Below are 16,398 nucleotides of genomic sequence, written 5' to 3'. Positions count from 1 at the left end.
CTCTCCCTGAGTTCAAACCCCAGGACACACATGCACGCACACAGTCTAGTCTGGAAGCATATGACAGTTATGTAACCTGTGGGACATTGTACCAAACAGCCGGCCTGGGTTTGTTTTTGTTTTGTTTCTTTGGTATTGAGGATTGAGCAGAGGATCTTGCCTCCTACACTAGGCAAGTGCTCTACCACTGAGCTATATATATCCTCAGACTTGGCACAGGTTGTTGTTGTTTTTTAAGTCTACCATGAAAGCAAAAAAGGTTGCAGAATTACCTACCCTAGACTAAAGAAAATACATGACAATTATAATTGTCAGGTATTTCCTGGATTGGATCCTGGATTTAAAAAGGAAATAAACTTATAAAAGACATCATTAGGAAATGTGAATATATGTTATATATTAGATAACAATAGTATGTTAATTTTTTGTCATCATAATGGTATTAGGGTTAAGAAGGTAAAATATTCTGGTTCTTAGGAGCTACATGGTGAAGTGTTCACAGGTGAGGTAGCCCCAGATTTCTAGCACATACTTCCAAATAGCTCATTTAAAGTAAATTGTGTGCATGTATATATGGATTGTGAGGGAAAACATAAATGTTAACATGTCATCATTCTAGGTTAAGAATATGTGGGCATTCATTGGACTGTTCTTTTGACTTTTTGTTGGTTGAAGATTTTTAAATAACAAGAATCTCCTGGAGTATTAAGCTATGAACTGGAACCATTTTTCTATATTATCTGAAGGACACTTGAAGGCCACCACTGTGTGCTTTCCTCCAGGGTAATCTTTCAAGTGTCTGAAGAGAGGAGAATTCTTTGCATTGATAAATCCTGTGTTTTCTTTACTAATGACATACCTTTTTCTCTTCTGTGTTAGGCCCTACCTGCAGAACTCACAGCCTAATGACATGAATGTGTATAATATGTGTTTCCTTTTAATCCTTTTCTAGTTATAAGAATTACACTCTTGTGACTGTCTTTGGAAATTTGCATCAGGCCCAGCTGGGTGGTGTGCCTGGAACTTACCAGTTGGTTCGAAGTTTCCTGAACATAAAACTTCCAGCTCCCTTACCTGGACTTCAGGTATTGACAAGCTTCCCTACATGATCAGTCATGGCACTAGAGCAGTTGCTCTTAGGCCTTCTTAGTTTCTGTATAGAGGAGGTCAGAGCAGTGAGGAGCAGGAGGCTCTTTAGAAGTCAATTGTGAGGAATCTAGGGTGGAGGAGAGGAGGAGGCTATCAGGTTGTGGGTGTGGGAGGCAGTCAGGGATGATGTCTGAGGTTTCTGACTAAAACTGCTAGAAGAGCAGAGCTTAATAGGATTGCTAAGGTTGGTTCTCGCATTTGAACTCACAGTCTAGCAATGGGGAGTATCTTATGGTTGAGTATCATATAGTATACAAAGCGCTGAACTAAAGCTTTCTACCAAGGGTAGAGGGATACAAAGGAGGCAGGCTGGCATCATAAAAGGTCGGACTTGATCTTAAAGCATAGGGTTGCACCAGCTTGAGGCCTCGGGAAGGCTATCCCCGAAGTACAGCACAGTGTGAACAAATGGGTAGAGACAGCAAAATATCTGGAGCATTGGGCATGTAGTACAAGCCCAGTGAGTCTGGGCCAGCTAGTGAAAGTCTTGAGAATGGGCCAAGCACTTTGGATATGGCCAGCTCAGAGGCTTTACAGGGCAATAACACCTTGTGATTCTGATTTCAGGAAGAGTATACTAGGGGTAAGATGAAAGGGCTAAGAAAAGAGGTTTGGGTTCTACTTCTTTGGAGGCGTTGTAGAAACACAGAGGACTCTGCATAGGCCTGCTCTACAGACATGTAACAAGGCCAGACTTAGGACAGATAAGTTATAATATTGGGAGAGTAGTCAGAGCTACCTCAGCCCCCAGGTGCCTCCAGTGTCTGGCACCAAGTAGTTAATTATATAACTGTCGTCTCTTATTGGTCAGTGACATCTTTTGCCTTTGCTTTTGGTGTGGGAGGTCATAGGAGTGATGTCTAAAAGTTATCTAAGGAGAATGTTATCCAGTGTTACTCTCCACTGGGCTCCATGAAGAAAACACAGCACTTGCTTTAGATCAGATGACTCCATGCTTCAGATGGAAAACTCCAGACCCACACTGTCACTTTCTAGCACTGAACTTCTTCATGACTCAGTTTCTTTGTAAATTCAGGAGGAGGAGGAGGCTGTCTGTTAATGATTTGTAACATTATGGTGTTGCTATGGAAACGTAAGTGACTTGGTACAAGGACAGGGACTTAGCTGGTACATTAGAAATTGTTGGTTAGCTTCTTTTGTTTTATTTTGAGTATCTGTCATTCCTGTTTTAGGATGGAGAGGTAGAAGGCCATCCTGTTTGGGCATTAATTTATTACTGCATGCGCTGTGGGGACCTGCTTGCTGCATCACAGGTGGTCAATCGAGCCCAGCACCAGCTGGGAGAGTTTAAAACCTGGTTCCAGGAGTACATGAACAGCAAAGACAGAAGGTACAGTGAGTGGCAAGGCGCATCCAGAAAAAGCCGCGTGGAATTGAGGGGGCGGCCTCCAGTGTTCTCTTCCCTGCACATGCTCAAATTAAGTTTCTGCTTGGAGCAGAAGGAGCTTAGTGAGCAGAACTCTCTTAGGGATAATGATTTAAAACATGAAAAGAGAGCCCCACTCTAATATGCATACCTAGAATTGCACTTATCTGTGCTTAGGAATTCTGTTCCGGACTACGTTTGGGAGCATGATGGACTGCATGCTTTACCGTACTGGGCACACCAGGATTCTTTACACAATGGAACTTTTGTTTTTACACTCACTTTACTTGCTAAACAAAAGTGCTTCTCCATTCAGCATAATGTAGAGCTATGCTGTCACATGCTTCATAGCTTGAAGATTTGGATCATAAAGTTAGCAATCTTGGAAGATAACATTGAGTTAATTTATTAAGCTCTTTTTTTCAGAAATGCTCTTGCATTAAACTGATAAACAGTTTTTCATCATTGGGTATAAGTTTATATCCAAATCCAGTTTTATATACGTATGTATGTAGAGTGTGTATGTGTGTATATATACACATATATATACATATATAGGTATGTATGTAGAAAAATAATGGTACTTCTGTTTTATATGTGAAAAATGAGTGCCACTTTACTTGGCAACATTTATAATGCATGTCAAGAGATTTCTTTTTTTTTGGCCAGTCCTGGGCCTTGTACTCAGGGCCTGAGCACTGTCCCTGGCTTCTTCCCGCTCAAGGCTAGCACTCTGCCACTTGAGCCACAGCGCCGCTTCTGGCCGTTTTCTGTATATGTGGTGCTGGGGAATCGAACCTAGGGCCTCGTGTATCCGAGGCAGGCACTCTTGCCACTAGGCTATATCCCCAGCCCGTCAAGAGATTTCTTAAACCACAAGCTCATCTTGCTCATGTTGTAGTTTGCAGAACCCTAGGGGATGTGGTTTAGTGGTAGAGTGCTAGCCTAGTACAAGACTGAGTTTAATCTCCAAAACCACAAAAGGAAAGGAAGAAAGGAGTATTGGTTAATGTCACAACACACACACACCTGTGCAAAGGTAGGGAGGGAAGAAGAAAGAAAAGGATTAATATCTTAGCTCCTTTACCCAGAAGAACCTACATGTATTTGGGGCGGAGGAAGGTAATCCCATATGAATAAGGGATGTAGAGGCCAAAAGATTAAGATAGTTAAAGGAAGGACTTACTTTGGTCCCTCACTGTATGAGGGCTTCTGAGATGGGGTGGAGTGCTAGTCCCCAGCATTGCTGATCTCCCTAGATCTCAGGACTAGAGAGAGCTGACCAGCAAAGAGCCACAGATGCAACTGCAAGGGAGGTCAGAGGGACAGTGCAGGTGGATGATGTCCGCTGCTCTGAGCTTCCTCACTGCCTAGTGAGTACTTTTTCTTTCCCTTGAGGATCTTTACTGTGTGTATCTGACTGTTCTCTTGATGTGTTCAGGTTATCCCCAGCGACTGAAAACAAACTCCGCCTTCACTACCGCAGAGCCCTCAGGAACAACACAGACCCCTACAAGCGGGCTGTGTACTGTATCATTGGCAGATGTGACATCACTGACAACCAGAGTGAAGTGGCAGACAAAACTGAGGACTACTTGTGGCTGAAGGTAGACATTTTTTCTGTCCCTGGGCAGGGCTTTACCCCTTCTGTATGCTCAAGTTCTCCATACCTGCTTAATGGACCATACCAGTAAGGTGATCAGGGCCAAGCCAGTGGATTTCTTGTGTGCTGGCCCCACCCCAGCTAATAACCAACCATATTTTTGTTTATTTACATGCTTATTTGTTGTTTATTTAATGACCCAGGCCATTCCACATGCTAGTGTTACCACTGAACACCATCCTCCCAGCCCCAGTAACCATACTTTTCCACACAGGTTCAGCTCACAGCACCGAGCATGGCTGCTAGGCACATTGTTCAGGATGACATTTGAACCTATGTTTGTGTTTCTTTTGGGGATTTAGTTGAACCAGGTATGTTTTGATGACGATGGTACCAGCTCCCCACAAGACAGACTCACCCTCTCACAGTTCCAGAAACAGCTGTTGGAAGACTATGGTAAGATTCTGGGTAACCACCTTCTTTCTCCCTTGTCCACTTAAGGCAACCACGTGGTTTTCCTCTGGAAAAGTCCTTCATTCCTAAACTTTTTTTAAAAACCATTTTACATCAAGAGGATATGTGGCCTACAGATAAGTAAATGACTTACATGGTGATCAACAGTGAAATATTTTCTGTAAGTCTTTTGCTCTGGTAAACATTTGCCCAGGGCAACATAAAAACTAGACTTCACTACTTCCTAGAAGATCCTTGTCCATAACCACACCTGAGCACAAAAGAGGAAGAACTGTCTTTTCTCTACCCTTCTCTCCCCTCCCCTGCTCCCCACATTGTTTAATAATTCTTGGAAGAAAAGGATAAACTCTAGTCAGCGTTCAGTAGTTATTGAGTTCAAATTTCTGTGAATATGCATGAAGTAAAGTATCCTTGAAGTCTTCATTTGTCTCCATAGTGAGTGACTCTTACCAAAGTGTCAGAAATAAATCATCACTGTGTAATCTCTTCTAAAATGCTTAACTCTGTTTCTCCTGTTGGACGCAGCCAGTTTGGATTTATAAACCTGGCTCCTGCTCTCAGTCCTCTTGTGAGGGCTAGAGAAAGTGTAGGAGCAGGTCACATTGCACATGGCACCAGAGGCCCCTGTATTAATACAGGCTCATGCTGGTGCTTTCTTCCCACCTGGCAAGGCCAGCAGACAGACACACAGGGCTGCTGCTTGGGGGTTGTGCTACCATTGACAGCTTCCTTCTGAGTGGGTTTTGTGGATCTTCTCATCCAGGTGAGTCCCACTTCACAGTGAACCAGCAGCCCTTTCTCTACTTCCAAGTGCTGTTCCTGACTGCGCAGTTTGAGGCGGCCATTGCTTTTCTTTTCCGCATGGAGCGGCTGCGCTGCCATGCTGTCCATGTGGCCCTCGTGCTGTTTGAGTTGAAGTTGCTCTTAAAATCCTCGGGACAGAGTGCCCAGCTCCGTGAGTATTCGTGCCTCTATTCATATCTGCTCTCATGACAGCAGTGCCCACAGAATCCTAACCACGAAAGATTTGGGCAGATGGTGCCAGTCATCCAAAAGCATTGTAGACACTTGGATGCTTACAATGGAGTCCTTTTTTTTTTTTCTTTTGTTAGTCTTTTCTGAAGAGCTAAATAAAGGAAGTACTACTCTATGGCCAAAGCAGTCAGTCCTGAGAGTTAAGAACCTGGGTCCCATTAAGTCTTGGCTAACCCCAACCAGCTATCCTAGGTGCTACCAGCATGGGTGGGAGAGCCAAGTAAATATATATGACTGGCAATAAAATACTCCAGAGCACCAGCCATGATTTGTTGTAGTATGATCTTTTCACTCCAAGACCATCATACTGGTAATTTACTATAAGAGAATTGAGGACAGGTTGGTGAGGGTTGGTTGTGTGACCAGAGCTCACATGGGAACAATGTATGGGCTGCTGGAGTGGATAGGTGCTGGTGGACTAGTGTATAGACTCAGCTTCTGCAAGTCCTCAGTTGCTCGGAGTAGGTGGGTCATGTTGTTATGATGCACTCTGTTTCCTCATGCAGTTAGCCATGAGCCGGGTGACCCTCCCTGCATGCGGCGGCTGAACTTTGTGCGGCTCCTCATGCTCTACACCCGGAAATTTGAGTCCACCGACCCAAGGGAGGCGCTCCAGTACTTTTACTTCCTCAGGTAAAATTTGCCTTTGACCCTTTACCATCAAATCTGAGAGTGACTATTTTTTTTAGTCAATATCAGAAACTGAGTTTTCTCTTGTCCTTTTACAGAGATGAGAAAGATAGTCAAGGAGAAAACATGTTTTTGCGCTGTGTGAGCGAGCTTGTGATAGAGAGTAGAGAGGTAGGTCTGTGTCCATCTCTCCTACTTGTAGTTTTTAGTACATGTTCTCATTCAGCTTTCCTTCAGTGTGGTTATGGTGAATATGGCAGGGGTGTGGGGGATGGGAGGTCCTTTGATTTATCTTTCTTCAGTAACCTTTTTTTTCCCCTCCTCAGTTTGATATGATTCTTGGGAAACTAGAAAATGATGGAAGTAGAAAGGTAAGTTAAACATATTCTGAAGAAATATTAAAAGGCCAGGTACTAAGGGCAAGCACTTCTGATCTTAGCTACTTGAGAGGCTGAGATTGGGAGTATCACAGTTCAAGGCCAGCCCAGGCCCACACATGAGGTTCACTTCTAAACCAGTGAGCAGCCACAGTAGCACATGTCAACCCAGCTGCAGTAGGAAGCCTAAAATAGATAGATTGCAGCCCAAGTACATATCTAAGCAGGAAGTGAGACTGTGTCAAAAAATAACCAAGCTTATGCCTATAATCCTACTGGCTCAGGAGGCTGAGATCTGAAGATCTTGGCTCAAAGCCAGCCAGAGCAGAAAAGTCCGTGAGACTCTTAACCACCAAAAAACCAGAACCGGAGCTATGGCTCAAGGTGGTAGGATGCTAGCCTTGAGCACAAAAAGCTCAGCAACAGCTCCCAAGCCCTGAGTTCAAGCCCCAAAGACCTACAGAAATAACCAGGGCAAAAAAAAGGCTAGTGGCCATGGCTCAGTGGTACTGTGCCTATATAGCAAGTATGAGGCCCTGAGTTCAAGTCCTAGTATTAAGTCCCCCTTCCCCAAAAAAGAAAAAATGTTAATTCACTAAGATAGATAGATAGATAGATAGATAGATAGATAGATAGATAGATAGATAGATAGAGTTAATTTGAGATTTGTAACTGTCAGGATTTGAAGTACTGATACAAACCTGAGCAAAGTTACTTGGTTTCAAAAATGGAATGAGTTAGGTGTGGTAGCCCTTGCTGAAATACCTAGCACTTGGGAAGCTGAGGAAAGAAGATTGAAAGTTCTAGGTGACCTTGAGCTATGTAGTGAGTGAGACCATCTCAACACAGACACACAGATTAATAGTCAAATGATGACCTTGGTTTTACATATCTGTGTGTTTCTTTAATATTTCTAAATTTTTGATTTGATAACTTTTTGTTAACAATATTCTTCTTTTTGTACCTACCATTATTTTTGAGGTGAGGAGGCATTTTTTTTTCACCCATGCAAAGCATGAAAGCACACGTAGTGATTTCTGATTTCTGTACCTACTCTCCCTTCTGAGGGCTCAGAGCTCCACATTAACACTGGAAGTGTAGCTACTCTCAGAGCCTCAGCCGTTCCTCTGAAATGTGCTGCACCCATTGGGTCATGGCAGGTCAGACTGGTCCTGGCTTCACCTCTCTCTGAAACCTTGGAAAAGTCACTGGCCTCTCAGGGACTCACTCTCCTTTGTCATCAGAATATGTGGTTTGACTGGGGCTCTCCACACAAGCTCAGCCTGCCTAGTTCAGAAGAGAAGCCTGCCTGTGGTAACTGTGATGGTCCTTGCTTATTGGGCAGTGTGTTGATAGGTGTTAGGCTGAGCACTTTGCACACACATGCTTGTATAACCACCACAATAACCCAACAAGGTAGGAACTGTTACTATCTATGCTTTCCAAGTGAGGAAATGGAGATAAGAGAGGTTAATTTTTTTCCTCAAGATCCACGTAGCTGAAATTGGAACACTCCTTCTGGCCTCCAATCCTATGCTTTTTACTCAACTCCTGTACTACCTCCCAAGTAGCAGGGGCAGGTCACCCCAACTTGATATGATCCTGAGAGTTCAGCCAATGAAGTATCCAGACGTCCAGAGACAGTGCATTATCCATCTGCACCCTCCCACCATTCCTGAGGCCTCTCTCAGGAACCATTTACCTATTGATCATTTGTTTACTATTTAGTGGCAATGCAAGTGGTTTTTTTTTTAATGTCCTGGCACAATTTCCCATGCATTTTTTAAACACTGAATTTTTTTTACCATCTGACTTAGAAAGCAAATCTAAAACCTTTAAAAGTTTTCTCTAGGCTTTCTGATTTTTCCTTCTAGTTCCTACTGCTCAGCAAATTTAAAATCACTTGATAATTTCAGCTATGCTCTAGGACATTTGGAAAAGCTTAAAGCAGAAATGTTTTATGGCTGATTCCTCTTTGCTTCTCTTAAGTCTGCCCCTTTGTGTATTGTTTTCCTGATCTTTTCACATAGCTTTAATAGGACCTTACATCTTCCAGAAAGCCAGAGTCTAGCAGATGAAATGCATGCATTGCTCAAGGAAAGTGCTTTCAGTTAATGTGTTGTTTTTTTTATTCCAGTTGCTTCTGTGTGTTGAAAATAATAGTTCTGTGCACCCATCTCTCTCCTTCCCCTGTCCCCCCATAATTTGTCTTGTCAGCCTGGAGTCATAGATAAGTTCACTAGTGACACAAAGCCCATTATCAACAAAGTTGCCTCTGTGGCAGAAAATAAAGGACTGTTCGAAGATGCCGCAAAGCTTTATGACCTTGCCAAGGTAATGTGTACCATTTGCTTCTATTGCACAAACATTTTGATATCACCATTGTTGAAATACTTTCCTTGCTGATGCCTTTTTTCCTAACACTTTGACAGTTAATGGTCCAGTCTCGGTGAAATCCCCATTTTACAGAATTATTTCTGCCCATAAGGTGTATCAGGCCAAACAAGAGCAGCATATTTAAAAAGATGTCCTGCAGGCATTCAGCTACGGGCTTACTTGGCAACAGAATAAACACATTTTGATAGTGAAGCTGATGGTGCAAAACCACCTACACATACAAACACTGGTGCATAGTGTTATCAGAGAAGGACCCCCACAGCTGGGGCCTCGTTAGAGCCTGGAATAAATATTTCTAAGAACATGTGATGCTGCTGGTGATTTAGGTAACAGATAAAAGATTACATTTGTCCTTTTTCCAGAAAAAAGTATATATGAAAAAAAGTCATAATTCATGTTTTCTTCCATTTAAAAAAGTTTTGGTTGAAAATAGTTTGATATAGAAAAACGTACAGCTAGTAAGTGTACAATGGATGAATTTTCCATCGGTGTGTATCTGTGTAACCACTTGCATTGAGATACAAGATACTTCTATCCATCACTCCAGGAACGGCCGTCTTTAGATTTTTGATTACTGTTCCTTTTGTTGATTATTTTCTTAATTAAAAACATTTGAACAGAATGCTGACAAGGTTTTGGAGCTGATGAACAAACTGCTGAGCCCTGTCGTCCCGCAGATCAGTGCCCCACAGTCCAACAAGGAGAGGCTGAAGAACATGGCACTCTCCATCGCAGAGCGGTAAGGCCTAGAGTTTGGCTCTGTGGGGGCCTCAGGGTGCCACTGTCATTGCCAAGATGCTGGACCCATTACATTATATGCTGACTTTTGTCTGGTTAACAGGGAGCTTTAAAATGATTCTACTAACTCACCTGCCTTGAACATTTAGGAATTCAGCTAGTGATGGAGGAATGGGGGTAGTCTCAGAGGCAGGATTTCTGATTAGAGGCCAGTATTACAGAAACCACCCTCTTCACCCACAAGTCCACTGAATTATTAGACTTTACAGTGTTTAACTCCCAGCCTGAGGCAAAGGATATTAGTATTGTACACTCTGAGCATATATCCTTAATAAAATGACCCAGAGAAAACTAGGTTTGGGATGCACTTCTAGGACACACAAACATTCTTCAGCAAGGGAAATATCTCCTTTTAGTAAATAATTCGTAGCATTGACTAATGGGCTTTTCTGCCATGAGGACCTCTCCTCCCTCTTCCTGGATATTTGGCAGTCAAGGTTGTAGTCCAGGCTGAAGAACCACGGTTCATGAAAAGTACATGTAGGTGAAGTTAAACCAAATCTACCACCAGTGCTTAACTGTTGGGGGGCTCTGGACCCCCTTTCCCTCTATCTCCCCGGGGAATGCCTGATCCCAAACTATGAAAGAACACTTCGGCTTTTATTCCTCCCGCCGGCAGAAGGAACAAAGCGTGTTCTTATGGATTACACTAAGCTGAGGAAAGGTTGCCGAGACCCCCCCTTTCCCCCCCCAGTCCCCTCACGTGTCAGAAACGGCGGAGTAGAGAGAGGCATCGGGGAGACAATTCGATGGTCCATGAGTCTCACAGGATTTAATTGGGGGTGTGTGTGTTATATAACTGTAATGGTGGGAAAGGAGGGGGACTGGCCAAAGGGTCAGTCATAGGCTAAAGACCGTGTCTGTCAGGGTGATGTCACGAACTTCCTCTATGGGCGGGGATCACAATCCCCCAAGGGCCAGGCCTCCACCATTAGACACATGGCCAAGCCAAGAGGTGGGACCGCTTGCTTCTCTTCCTTTTGAGGCCGGAAGGTGGGAGGGACTCCCTCCCACACTGCCCCAGGGCTGGGGGAAGGGCAGCGTGAATCCCCAACACTTAACCATTTTAGAATAAAATTTTCTCACTCTGTAGTTCTCTTATGCAGAGACTTCAAAGGGTTTTGATGCATTACGAATGCTGTAGATTACACAGAAATTCATCCTACACTCTTGCTTCCCTCCCACTCCCTGTTTTTATCTTTCAGGTACAGGGCTCAGGGAATCAGTGCAAATAAATTTGTGGACTCAACATTCTACCTTCTCTTGGACTTGATCACCTTTTTTGACGAGTATCATAGTGGCCATATTGACAGAGCCTTTGATGTAAGTTTTAGAAGAGCTGTTTGAAGTGTAAGTTAATGTATGCCCTTGAAAATTCAAATCACTTCATGGAGCTCATTTAAAACAAAAGAAATGTCACCAATATGCCTTTTAAATGAAGAAGACAAGTGTGTTTCTTGGAACTTAAAGGGGATTTCTGTATTGCTTTTCCTCTTCCCCATCCCCTCTATTTCTTTTTTCTGTTACTTTCCCTTTAATCTGGGAACAGAGAGGATTCTCAAAGTAATTTGAGATCTCTGGATTTTAAAACTGGGACAGAAAATGAGGATAAGAATCAGGTTAGTTAGAATCAAAGCCTTTGTGTATACAAAGAGATTAGTGTTTCTCTGTTAAAGAATCATTTTTTCTGGACATGGTTATAATCCTAATGCCTAGGATCCTAACATTTAGACAACTGAGGCAGGAAGATTGAGAATTTGAGGCCAGCTTGAGTGGCATAGTGAGACCCTGTCTCAAAAAAATAGAAACAGGTTGGGGATGTAGCTCAGTGCTGGCGCACTTGCCTAGCAAGCACAGGGCCTGAGCTCAGTCTCCACCACTGCTGGAAAAAGCCATTGAAGGAGATTAGATTGATGCTGTTATCATAGGCACTGCCGTCTGTTTTTTGGTTTTCTTTCCCCCCAACAGATAATTGATCGCTTAAAGCTGGTGCCCCTGAATCAGGAAAGTGTAGAAGAAAGAGTGGCTGCCTTTAGGAACTTCAGTGATGAAGTGAGTCCTTTTCTTCCCAATTTATGGAATTCTGGTGTTTCCCCACTTACACATTTGAAGCTTTTGGTTTTCACATAGCTAGCAATCTATTTTCAATCTCTGTTCCAGGAAATTCTGGTTTTTCTGGGAGGATATACATTTTCCTGGGAGGGAGTCTCCAGGGTTGATCCTGTGAGGTCTGGATTAATTCTCTTACTGCTCCCTTGTACCATAATGTATATGAATGTTTAACTCTGACCTTCTTTAAGAATTTCCATGGTACACAAAAAGCATGCATATGATCCATGCCCGTAATGAGGCAGTATGAAATAGTGGGGACTGTGAAGAACCAGTGTGTGCACCCTCATCTACTGATAGTCAAATCCAGATGCTTTTTGGTCATCACTGCTAGCCCACCCAGAATGCTTTTGGCTTGCCTTCCCAGAGCAGGAAGAAGGGCAGCACTGTCTGGATGCCATAGTCACAGTGGCCCTTACACGATGTGGACACCAGCTCCTTTTTCATGACTGCAGCTCTCCATTGGCAGATGTAGTATATGATGTGACATCAGAGGCCATCCCTCCTCCACTCATTGCTGGCCTGAGGCCGGGTCCTTTCTTTATTCCATGTTTTTCTCTCTATACAGATCAGACATAACCTCTCAGAAGTGCTCCTCGCCACCATGAACATCTTGTTCACACAGTTTAAGAGGCTCAAGGGGACGAGTCCATCCTCTGCGTCCAGGCCCCAGCGAGTCATCGAGGACCGTGACTCTGTAAGATCCCAGCGTTCATGAGAATATTACGAGGCACCTTCCAGACCAGAATCCATGGCCCTGTTATGAGACCACAGGACCCTACATTGTTCTTTTCCCTTACTTTCTGGCACCTCAACAAACCTTGTGTCAGGGAGCTCCAGAGAAATTCTAACACTAATTGGATTATTGCACTTCTCAAACTAAAAACAGAAAAACAAAACAAAAAAACCCTAAAGATGTAAATAACAAATCAAACAAAATGCAGATCAATAGTTCACCCCCATACAAATTTTTTTTTGCTCATTTTTAAGTATAAAGTTACTTTGTGAATGTTAGTTTATTGGTGGGCACTTTCATCAAAACCATACTTTTTTTTTTTTTTTTTTTTTGCCAGTCCTGGGCCTTGGGACTCAGGGCTTGAGCAACTGTCCTTGGCTTCTTTTTGCTCAAGGCTAGCACTCGGCCACTTGAACCACAGCACCACTTCTGGTCATTTTCCATATATGTGGTGCTGGGGAATCGAACCCAGGGCTTCATGTATACGAGGCAAGCACTTTTGCCACTAGGCCATAATCCCAGCCCCTCAAAACCATACTTTTAAGAATCAACATATTACTTTGATATAAACCTTTGTTTCTCCTCTCTGAGCATTACCTCAGAAAGGCAGCCTAGGATAACATTGCCATCTCCATTTAACAGCCCAGAATACCGAGATGCCTGTAGCTGGGTAGGTAGGTGCAAGGCTCATACCTGGAGGCCAGCTCTGTCTGGCTTCTTAGCCTGGGCCTTTTTTGCTCCCTGTAGGTTTCATCAGAGTCCAGGAGTTAAGACCCTGAGACTCACAACAAATGTCTGATTTGACAAGAATACATGTATTTGAGCTGGGTACTGGTAGCTCACGCCTATAATCCTAGCTACTCAGGAGGCTGAGATCTGAGGATCTCAGTTCAGAGCTAGCCAGCGCAGGAAAGTCTGTGAGTCTCTTACCTGCAATTAACCACCAGAGAACCAGAAGTGGCACTGTGGGCTCAAGTGGAAGAGCTCAAAAGCTCAGGGATAGTTCCCAGGCCAAGAGTTGAAGCCCCATAACTGACCAAAACACACACACACACACACACACGTTTTACACACACACACACACACACACACACACACACACACACACACGTTTTACCCATATAAGCCATGAGGCAGAACCTATTTTTACACTGATTTTTTTTTTTCCTGGATGTTGCTTAGGATCTTGGGCACGCTAGGCAAGTACTCTGCCACTGAACTGCATTGGGGCCCTTGGTTTTTTGAGGCAATCTCCGTATATAGCCCAGGTTGACCTTGAGCTCTGGATCATCTTGCCGCAGCCTCCCAAGTACTAGGCTGTCACTGTGCCCTGCTCCATTTAATTTGTGATAAGGTTCAGACAGTGGGAGTTTGGGAAGCCCTGACAGGCTATCTCCACTGCGCCCCCACAGTCAGCATTTGTGACATGACTTAGTGAATGGTGGCAGAAATGCTCACTTTTAGGATATGGGTGACAGTACTCAGGAGTGATGCACTAGAGCGGTCAGCTGGTCCCTGTGGGCCTTGGAGGCATCTGCTGGTCTGTGTCTGTCTTTGGTTGGACAAGAGCCGACCTTCCAGATGTGCCAGTGGTGGCCTCACTGCACTTACTACTTAGCGGGAATCTGCTATTACTAAGGGAACAGTGCAGTGACATATGTAAGAGTACATGTTGAGATGAAGGTGTGTGCTGGTACTTGGTGTGTGGCTTATGGCGTGGGGTGTGTGTGTGTGGTCTGGCAGGCTGTTGTCCTCATCTGAAGGGACATGGCTTTACAGTACCTTCTCTCTGGGGTTCAGTCTCTCTTTTTTAATTTTTAATTGTCATTATAAAGGTAATATACAAAGGGGTTGTAGTTCATAAGTCAAGTAAAAAGTTCATTTTTTTTTTTGGTCAGTCTTTTTAGACATTTGATTTTCATATGCTAACACTGGGTAGCTAAGTGGTAGAACATGTGCCCACATGCCCGAGACCCTAGATTTGACCCCTTAGTATTGCAGGATTATTAAATAGAAATAAGTTTTTGCATGCCATGAACCAAGCCATTTTCCTGGCTTCCTCTTGTCTATCACTCTTAGGTTTTGGTTTTAGTTTTGGTTTTTCTATAAGATAAGCATGAGTAAGATTGAGGAGAAGTTTATATATTAAAGCTACTTGCTCAAGAAGCATTTGAGCTTTTTGCCTTAACATTCTTAAGGTTAATTTAAAGCAACCAAATCAAGCATCAAAAGCCCGTGTGCTTTTTTATTCACCTTTAAAGGAAATACAATGAACATTCTTATCACAAAATAAGATTTCTTTCTGTAAGACATTAATAAGAATATATACTTGCCAACTTATTTCACACATCATGTAAAAAACATTCACTTTTCAGTTTTCTTAGAACAGTTCTTAAGTAAACCTAGTAAATGACCCTTGAGTTTTCTCTAAAAGTTTTGTTACTGGTACAGAAAGGTGTAGATTTCTCTGTCTATACCTGAAACTATTCTCCTGAGTTTCTTTATTCTACTTCCAATAATAAAGGTTGTCTTTTGTTGTTGTTATAAACACCTGGCTCTAAATATTAAAAGCCATCTTTTTCCCTCCAGGAATAAGCCAGAGATTTAATAAGTATTGTTGCCTGGGAGGAGAGAGCCACATATGTTAGGGAGGAAGAAAGGGAAAGGGGAAAAAAATGTGGGGTGGGATAGGAAAAGGACATGGACCGACAGTCACAGTCCTTGCCTCTGGCCTTGCAGATACTTCACAAGGCCCCAGAAACTCAGATCCCCAAGGAAGCAAGTGGACAAATACCAGCCAGGCAGACAGCCCTGAAGCTCGGAGCTGTGTCAGAAGCTAGTCAAGTGTTGAGTGAGCCAATTTGGCTGGCAGACTCATTGGCTTTTTGCTTAGTAGAAGGGCTTTGGTGCCTCATGAAACTGGGGCTCCGGTGAGCAAGTTTGCTACCCTGCCTGGTGCTGCAGGATATGATATGACAGTGAAGGGTGAGAATGTCACCCACGCCACCAGGATCCTGACACCATGGGGTAGAGAGTGAAAGAGCATGCCTACAGTGCTCAGTGTATTGCTTGACTTGAAAGCTAACTGTTTTTCTTGCCTTGCTCCCTCTCTCAGCAACTCCGAAGTCAAGCCAGAGCCCTGATTACCTTTGCTGGAATGATACCCTACCGGACGTCTGGGGACACCAATGCAAGGCTGGTGCAGATGGAGGTCCTCATGAATTAAGTGCCATGCTTTGGGGCTTTTGGGACTACACACTGTCAGTACATTAGGCACAGGAACCCACTGGGGTGGGGGTTTGGCTTTCATTTCTGTTGTGTTGTTTTGTTTTGTTTTTGTATTATGTATTTTTGTCAATATTAATAAATTTCTTTGATTTGTATTTCTTTTCAATATTCCTTTATTTTCTTTTTGTTTCCTTTAAAGTTTCATTAATTTTTATTTGTGTATTAGAGGGCAAAAACATCCATAGTTGTTGGTCCAGAGAATGAGAGGCTATATAGATGTCTGTAATTTGGTTAAACTGACCTTCCTTGATTAAAAAATTACCCATAATGAGCAAGGAAACAAAGCTTTTGGGAATTACTTTTATTTAGATGCAGTAGGCCATATAAGGAGTCATAGTTTATTTTCACATTTCTATTTGAGTGTGAAAACCAACTTCAGCCTTAGGTGGTTTCGAATTTGTAAGTAAAATACCAC

General features: G+C 43.2%; 1 protein-coding gene across 1 annotated transcript in view; it reads left to right on the top strand.

Annotated features, from left to right (window-relative positions):
• The window catches only part of Nup93 (nucleoporin 93), a 110,300-nt gene extending 94,214 nt beyond the window's left edge, over positions 1-16,086 (top strand). Inside the window, exons 9-22 of the mRNA XM_048355541.1 lie at positions 953-1,085; positions 2,343-2,500; positions 3,978-4,143; positions 4,502-4,595; positions 5,377-5,568; positions 6,155-6,281; positions 6,377-6,449; positions 6,605-6,649; positions 8,873-8,989; positions 9,673-9,791; positions 11,056-11,173; positions 11,819-11,902; positions 12,528-12,656; positions 15,811-16,086. Coding sequence (XP_048211498.1) covers positions 953-1,085; positions 2,343-2,500; positions 3,978-4,143; positions 4,502-4,595; positions 5,377-5,568; positions 6,155-6,281; positions 6,377-6,449; positions 6,605-6,649; positions 8,873-8,989; positions 9,673-9,791; positions 11,056-11,173; positions 11,819-11,902; positions 12,528-12,656; positions 15,811-15,921 — 1,666 coding nt within the window. The 3' untranslated portion in view covers positions 15,922-16,086. The remainder of the gene's footprint in view (positions 1-952; positions 1,086-2,342; positions 2,501-3,977; positions 4,144-4,501; positions 4,596-5,376; positions 5,569-6,154; positions 6,282-6,376; positions 6,450-6,604; positions 6,650-8,872; positions 8,990-9,672; positions 9,792-11,055; positions 11,174-11,818; positions 11,903-12,527; positions 12,657-15,810) is intronic.
• Positions 16,087-16,398: the final 312 nt, after the last annotated feature.

This window comes from Perognathus longimembris, chromosome 10 (assembly GCF_023159225.1).
Source record: "Perognathus longimembris pacificus isolate PPM17 chromosome 10, ASM2315922v1, whole genome shotgun sequence".
NCBI classification, from domain to species: domain Eukaryota; kingdom Metazoa; phylum Chordata; class Mammalia; order Rodentia; family Heteromyidae; genus Perognathus; species Perognathus longimembris.
This window is presented reverse-complemented; position numbering and strand designations above follow the sequence as displayed.